This window comes from Gossypium hirsutum, chromosome D04, assembly GCF_007990345.1.
Source record: "Gossypium hirsutum isolate 1008001.06 chromosome D04, Gossypium_hirsutum_v2.1, whole genome shotgun sequence".
Taxonomy (NCBI): Eukaryota; Viridiplantae; Streptophyta; class Magnoliopsida; order Malvales; family Malvaceae; genus Gossypium; species Gossypium hirsutum.
This window is the reverse complement of record NC_053440.1, coordinates 1,548,933-1,556,835: the sequence shown is the minus strand read 5'-3', so window position 1 is coordinate 1,556,835 and position 7,903 is coordinate 1,548,933. Positions and strand designations below refer to the sequence as shown.

The following is a 7,903-nucleotide window of genomic DNA, read 5'->3' as shown; positions in this document are numbered from 1 at the left end:
GTCATAACTCTATGTCTATTAGAAGAATGTTCAGCTTCATTAAAACTACAGGTCATACCTTAATTCCTTATTGAACTGGCTTAAGTTTTATGTCTCGAAAGAATTTATAGAGTCAAGATAATTTAGCAATGGAAAGAAAGTTGTTACGTCCAGTTATTTAATTAATTTTTTACACAAAAATTTAGCTTTTAATTTCCTTAAAATTTAGGGTAAATTACATATATAATCATCTAATTATGAAAAATTATAAATTTGGTCACCTAGTTATTCGATTTTTTTTCTTTTTGATCACCAATTGTTAAATGGTTGACGGAAAGATGACATGACAACTTTTAAATTGGCATAATAGCAACTTTAACCCTTGATATTTGTACATTGTGCCAATTTAGTCTTAATTCTAAAAAATTTAATCCTCAAAGTTTTCGCATTGTGTAATTTGGTCTTTTTTTTGCACAATGTGTAAATGTTGAGGGTTAAATTTGACTCAAGATATGCTCTTATTCGGCCACCAAATCAAACAACTGTAACAATCCGTCTCTATCGACTAAAGCTCATAACCCCTTATAAGATAAGTTCATGCAACCCCACTAAAGAACAATAGTTCACTCAACACACATCAAAAGCAACTCTCAAACTCCACTAAAGAGTTTTCACCAACAACCAACAAAACAAACTAAAACCTCAACACAAGAAAAGAACAAAGTGGGTTGAAAGTGTTGTAAATTTCTAGCTCTCCAAGCTGTGAATCACCAAGGGAGAATGACGCCTATTTATAGGCTGAAATACCAGCAAGATAACCTCCTCTAAAAAACAAATAAATCCTTGAAAAATTCATTGAGAAAATATGATAATTATCTCTTAATTAATCTCCCATTCAACAAAGTGATAATGATAAGAGTTCAATCCTTATCCAATTAATCACATGTCCATCACAAGGATAGATTGAAACTCTTGAGAGTCCTAGCCGAACCATGTTAATGTTTTGTCAAATATGTAACACTTTTTGTAGATCATAAACAACTAGCAACAATTGGGCAATTGAGTTGAAACCTTCCCATAACCCAAGTAGAAATTTGATCTCGTTGTAATGAACATGAAATGGGCGAACCAAATTTCTGTTTCATTAAGAAAGAGAGCTAGTTGGGATGGATATAATTGGAAGAATTAGGGTTTGTGATGTGTAAATGATACATGGAGTAGGGAAAGCTTAGTAAGAGTATTAATGGAAGAAAAAGAAAAGGAGTGGATCATAATCTTAAAACGTTCAAATCACAGTGTATGGAAAGAAGCTGGAGTAGCTATGATTATCTGCTTATTGGCTGCCTTAATCGAACTTTTTAGCATATAGTAAAGCCAATGACACGTGAAACACACATTGGTGGGAAAAGAAAGAGCACTTAAATCCTTTCTTGTCATTCAGAGGATCTGACACTTTGCAACCATTTTAAGGTTTAGGTTTCTCTTTTTCTTTTTAAAAGATAAATTAATCAATTAATTACTTACATGCATAAAAATGGACGAAAATATTACTTACATGCATAAAAATGGACGAAAATATTAGTTTGGAGTGCATTTGAAATGTAGTGAGAATTTGAAGTTCCACATGAAAGAAAGAGATGGAGAGGCAATTGGCATTGGTAGGAGATAAAGCATAAAGAAAAGATCATTATTCCTCCACATCCAAGAGAATTAAGAAAGGAAGAAAAGAGTGGGGTACGGCCTCTTGGCTTCGTGCTTAGTCTTAAATGGAGGATTGTGAGTAAGGGCCACCAATCAACGAAGCTCAGTTCATAGAAAGGTATGTATGGTAATGGCAGTAGGCAGGCATGTCATCAAAAGTGTTGGTGATCCCAAGGAAGAAAGCACCTATGGCTATACCCACACCAAAGTTAGATTCCCCCTCGCTTTCCCTTTTTTCCCTCTCTATGCAATTAAACTTCAACACAAACAAAAAGAAACGTAATTTATAATGATAAAATACAACAAAAGCATAGAAAGATACATAGGAACATAATGCCTGGATCTAAATAAATTTCTGCTAAAATCGGATTTTAATTCAAATATTACGGTTAAAACACTTTAATTATCTTGTTAATGAGATACACCAATTTTTACTATAGCAAAAATTACATAATCCTTAGTTCTAAGCCATGAGATACACCATCTTTTAGAGTGAATTAACTAGTGAGTGGCTAAGTTGAGAGTAAATGTATAATAGCTCTTGGGTAATTTTTTTGAGTGAGACTTGTAAGCTTTTCCGGTTGTGTTTTGAGTGTCAAAACACTTGTAATCTTCATCCTCTTGGTATGGTGAAATTTCTTGTCACTCGTGGATGTAAGCTTTGAAGCCAAACAATGTAAACCCTCGTGTCTCTTTATTTATTCTTTTTCACACATTATTTATTGTGGTGTGTTCTATTTATTAAATAAAATTGGTCTATATTTTATGGTTAAATTTATATAATTTATATAATATAATAAAATAAAAATAATCATACAATATTATCAATTTATGGAATTTGCTCTATCAGTTTAATAAATTAAAATATTCCTATCTTTTTTATTTCATGTTGAAGTATCTATTTTAAATTTCTCTCAATAATATCACTTATTAATTTAAACATTTTCCTAAAATAAATTATATATATATTTCAAAATAACACAGTTAAAAAAACTACTTATTATTATATTTTAAACTGATACATTTAGAATCCATTTTTTATCGTATTTGCGCTCCAACTGCTTATAGATCTAAACACATGTTACATTACTAATTTTGATTTCACCGTCAATATTACTTTTTAATCTTATCACAATCAACCGGTTAATCTCACCGCCGATTTCAAAGAGCCCAAATTCCGAGAATCTTTTACATAAGCAAATAACTTTCAAGAAATATTATTTATATATTATGATCACTTGTATCCTTGAGTTATATTTTATGAGACAAAATCATATAACTTTGGGATCAAAATGGAGAATGTCACACATTTAGGTTGAATCTCTCTATATGTTTAGAATGCAAAAAATAAAAATAAAAACAAAAAACAGTGGCTTGGGAGACAAGAAAAAAATATAGTTGCGTGAGAGGAAAAATAAGTAGTAAGGTTGAACTAAACTTGGACGATTACGAAATAGTGAGCTGACATTTGGAAACATTGAAGAGGCAGATATGGACCAGAAAAGACAAATTATTGATTTGCTAAACACCATGGGAGACAAATTGCCACTATCCCACTGATTTGCTGTTAAATCTCACACTAAGCAGAGTTGATATATGTAAAAAGACAAGCTTTTGTGATTAGTTGTGCCCAAAGCACACAGAATAGTCTAAACAGTACCACCATAAAAGGAGACAAATTGCCACTATCCATTGATTTGCTAAATCTCACGATAAGTAGTGTTGCTGTATCCTGGCTCGGTTTTCATCCCACCACATCCTTGCCTGCATTTCTCCAAACCTTTCTCGGCTGCAATGCATCAGTCATACATATCAAGAAACAAAAATTGATTTCTTTTTATTACTATTAACACTTGAATCAAATATTAAGCTCTCTTCTACTGTTTGCAAATGGAGCTGTAGAGAAGCGGAAAATTTGACTCCTGGCTCTTCAAAAGGCCCACAAACTCATAGCGGGATAAGCAGGGTCAGGGAGGTGAGGGGATCAGCATCCAACTCATACTAGCAATAATATGGACTAGGTTTTTGGATCATATGCACTACACAAGTTGGTAGCACTCCCACAGTAACCAAACTAATCAATCTAATCGTTTGCTCCTGTCAGCATTGTTCCATTTCTTCACTCAAAGCAAGGAAGAGTTGGGGTCTCATGCTTCAGTCAAATAAACAAAGAGCAAGCTGAATCCCTAGGTCTACTCTGCATTTTAGATTTAACATACATACAATCTGTTTATCATAGTTTCGAAAAGTGCAATGCTATTTTTATTTGACCCATGACCATCTCACAAATGACATAGAACAACTAATTCACTAGCATTACCTCTAGTAGTCAGAGAATCAGAATTTCAAGCATTTCAGCAGTTTCCTTTGGCAAATAGGGATCTTGGCCTCTAATCTCAATTTTAGAGTTTAAGACTACTACTAATAACGCCTATCCTAAATGGTACAAAGCTTACTCCAGAGCAAAGAAGGATCAAATGACCGGTTGGTAATAATCAGCACGAAAACATAAGACCATAATAACATTTTGGCTTTTATTACATCCATTCTCATGTCTGGAACCAAGAAAACAGCAATCAACTAGTTACATACCTGAACCGGACACGTCTAAGCTCCCGGGAGCCACCTGGAAGTGCTCTAATAGTGAGGTAAACCCCTGGTTCATCCTGCTCAACCCATTCAGTTTCCATGTCACTGGCATTACTGATGGAGAGCTCTCCAGAACGATCTGCTTCTCTTGATGAACTACTCCTTGCAGAGCCATCTATAGATGATGTCTCAGTCTTGGCTCCACTAATACTGGAGAGTTTTGGTGTTGAAGCAAGTGCAGCTGAGTCATAGTATTGACGGGATTGAATGGGTTGATGGTCTAGGGAATCTGATGAAGAGTAGCCCATTCCTGTTGGTCGCACAAAGTTGCGTGGCTGCTCTTTGTTCAGTGGTGGAGTCGCAGGACTATTCTTAGCTGATTCAATTCTTGAGCCCTATAAGGGATGTAAAAGAACTCGTTTGAAAATGAAAAGCCCTAAAACGCTTATGGACTGTTGGAAACTTAGGAACTAGGACTTCACTTGCTAAGGGCAACATGGAGGGAAGAAGCTTACTTCATCTTCAGATCTTGGGGGAGTTGAAACTGGGACTGCTTGATGGTTGAAGCGTTGAACATTGTATAATTCCATGACCTTTTCATAGTTCTCTGCCCACCACCTTTGAGCTTGCCATTTATTAAACATTTCACGACTGATTAATTTAAGAAAAGGATAGATTAGCACTCCAAGCAATCGGTAAGAAACTATAGAATGAAAAAAAGAGCAGAAGTTGATAATTGCAGTACTGAAGTGTCAAAATCCTTGAAATAACAAGTATGCAGCACAAGAAATGAATAAACAGTTGGTTATTAACAGATCTACAGAAGCCTAGTGCCTCAATAATATCACTTGAACCCAGTCATAAGATGATAAGAATCGAGAACATCAGTTGCCAATCAAAATGCCATCAAAAGGAATCAGGTGATCACCTAGCAGAGTCATAGATTTTTAAGTTCCCAACGGATAGCATAAAAGCTAAAATGCTCTTTGTGCTATATTTTCAAAAAATAGTTTTAAACAATAATTATCAGAACTATATATCCCATCAATATATCAGCTTACTATGCAGATAAAAGGTGGGTCTTTTAGAAGGGCCTGGAACAAGTGCAGATTTGCAATCTTTGGCTTTCACTCCGGTATAACCACTATTTTCTAGATAAAAGGTAGACATAAGAATGTTTCAAAGTGCAATACAAGGATAAAATTAATAGAAAAGAAGAAAGAAGGAACTGAAGAAAAGGCTGACTTTTCCCTTTTAAAATTTCTGATAAATATATTATCATCATTTCTATAAATTATGCAAGATGTGATCTCCATATTCACCCATTCCTAATAGCTAATCACGAGTGTCAAAACACTAGCATACAAAGAAAAAAATGCAATAAAATAAGTCAGTAAACAAGGAATGACTTGATGTGCAAAAGGACTATTTCTTGTGATTCTATTAAAAGCTTTGTTTGGTCACCACTATCATCAAATAATGTAAATTTTGCCGGTGAACCCCATGGGAGAGAAAAGGGAATTGTATGTACCTACATAGCATGTGAAGAAAACATTTATTTAGGCCTTTAATGTTTATGTCACAGTAGATTTGCCAATCACTGTACTGCCTACACAACGAGAAAACAAACTTGGCCACAAGTGTCATCTCAAGTTCCACTTATGCACAAGACCATTATGACAACCCACTATCCAAGGAATAAGAACCACATACAGGTCGAATTGAGGTTATATGTCCATGAGACAAACGATGTATTGCCCTTACTATTGCATGATTAAGTGGCAATGCAAGAAAAGCTATAATGCCAAGTGGGTCAACCCATATACGGTGGCCACTTAAATGATGATAAAGCCTCTCATGAAAATTTAGAGAGACAGTCACACAGAAATGTCGAACACAAGAGCCAAGAATGGCAACCAAACTGAAACAATATAAACACTTAAAAAGCACATATTCGATATACAAAGCAAAGTTAGAGTCAAAGAGGGAATATACAAAAATGGCTACCATTTCAACACCCAAAACGAAAATCATGTGATCACACATCCAGACAAATCAGAACCGTCACTATCATATATATCAATAACAAAATAAAGTACCTGAATCGAATTCGTTTCAGATCATTCCCTCCTTCAGGCAGTGAGACGAAAGTGATTAAAACACCGGGCTCCACTTGAGCAACCCACTCCTTAGGCTCATCTTCCTCCATAAACACCACTGATTCTGTACGGCCACTAACGGATGTTGGGGTACCTTCTGCACTGGAAAGTGCTTTTAGTCTTGATTCCATCTCTTTGCCCCACATTCGAGGAGTGGGGCTTCCTGTTCTTCGGTAAGGGCAATGGAAACGTGCCGAGTCTGAGGCGGCGTCGGAGTCGGCATAGTTCCGGTTATGGTTTGATGAACCAGAACAAGGCTTGCAGTTTTTATAAGCCCCTGATGCTTTCAATGCAATGTCCTTGATCTGAAAATTATATAAAATGGAAAAGTCCTGTCACTAAAGGGCTAGAGAAACTAAACAAATTCAGGGTTGTTTTTTTTAGCTTTTCCCATTTTCTTCTGATCCAGAATTTCGATGTTTGGTTGCTAAACATAACAGAGAAAAAAAATTTTATTCCCGGCTTATTTTCCAATAAAAAACAACATAGAACCCATCAAAGTCAAATTATTACTAGTCTCCTTTTCCCGCATTTTCCCAGGAAACAAACACAAAAGCATGTATTCAAATTTCTATTTGTAGATAGAAACTAATAAAAATACCTGAGAAGTGAGAGCCTTAATGGCTTGCCTAGTCCTAGGTGTTTCCAAAGTATCTTCATCCTGTTGACGACCAACAGATCCATTGTTATCGTTTAGCTGCTTTGAACAAGCTATGCACGTTAACATCTTTCCTTCTCTAACTATAACAAAAACCCAGATCAGATTCAACAACCCAATTTCATAAACAAATATAAATGGCTATGTCAACGAGAGCAGGAAGCTTGCTTATGGGAAATTTTTGCTGGTTACGTCAAGGCCTTCTTTTTATAATATATTTATGCTTCAAAACGAATGGGTCGGCTGTGAAATTTTCATAGTGTGAAAGAAGAGTAAAAGGAAAGAAAGGAAGAGAAGAATCAGAGAGATCCCAGGCAGGTTGATATATAATAATGATTTTGGATATTAACGAAGGAATTAAAAAAAAAAAGTGACCGTTAATGGAGGAAAGAGGCATGGATTTTTGGTTGGAAATGAGAAAAAAAATGCTCTGTTTTTCTGCCTGTGCCAGTGGATCTTTTTCCTGAAGAAGGCTATTGAGATTTGGGCTAATTGGGAACTGGTACTCTATTTGTTATGCTAACCTTTTTTTCTTTCTTATTTTTAAGGCTTAATTTACAAATTAGCCCTTCAACTTTTTCTTTATTTTATTATTTAAACTGTCATTTCGTCTCGATTTTTTAAAATATCATTAAATTAAAATAAAATGATAGTTTAAATAGTAAAATTGAATTTTTAACCATACAAATTAATTCATATTATTCTTTTTTAATTTTTCTTTTTTAATAAAAAATAATAAAAATTCAAATATAGTAAGAACTAAAAAAAGGCAATACAAATATGGTATAATGCCAAATTTGATCTGCTACTTGAAAAA

At 34.6% G+C, this 7,903-nt stretch overlaps 1 protein-coding gene across 1 annotated transcript; it reads right to left on the bottom strand.

Annotated features, from left to right (window-relative positions):
• Positions 1 to 3,172: 3,172 nt before the first annotated feature.
• On the bottom strand, positions 3,173 to 7,554 carry LOC107931552 (protein Brevis radix-like 2). The gene is made up of 5 exons (XM_016863474.2): positions 7,030 to 7,554; positions 6,369 to 6,733; positions 4,785 to 4,920; positions 4,273 to 4,664; positions 3,173 to 3,469 (listed from the first exon to the last, which is right to left on the bottom strand). The coding sequence occupies exons 1-5, from the start codon at positions 7,153 to 7,155 to the stop codon at positions 3,388 to 3,390; spliced, it is 1,101 nt and encodes a 366-aa protein (XP_016718963.1). The 5' UTR covers positions 7,156 to 7,554; the 3' UTR covers positions 3,173 to 3,387.
• Between the last annotated feature and the right edge of the window lie 349 nt (positions 7,555 to 7,903).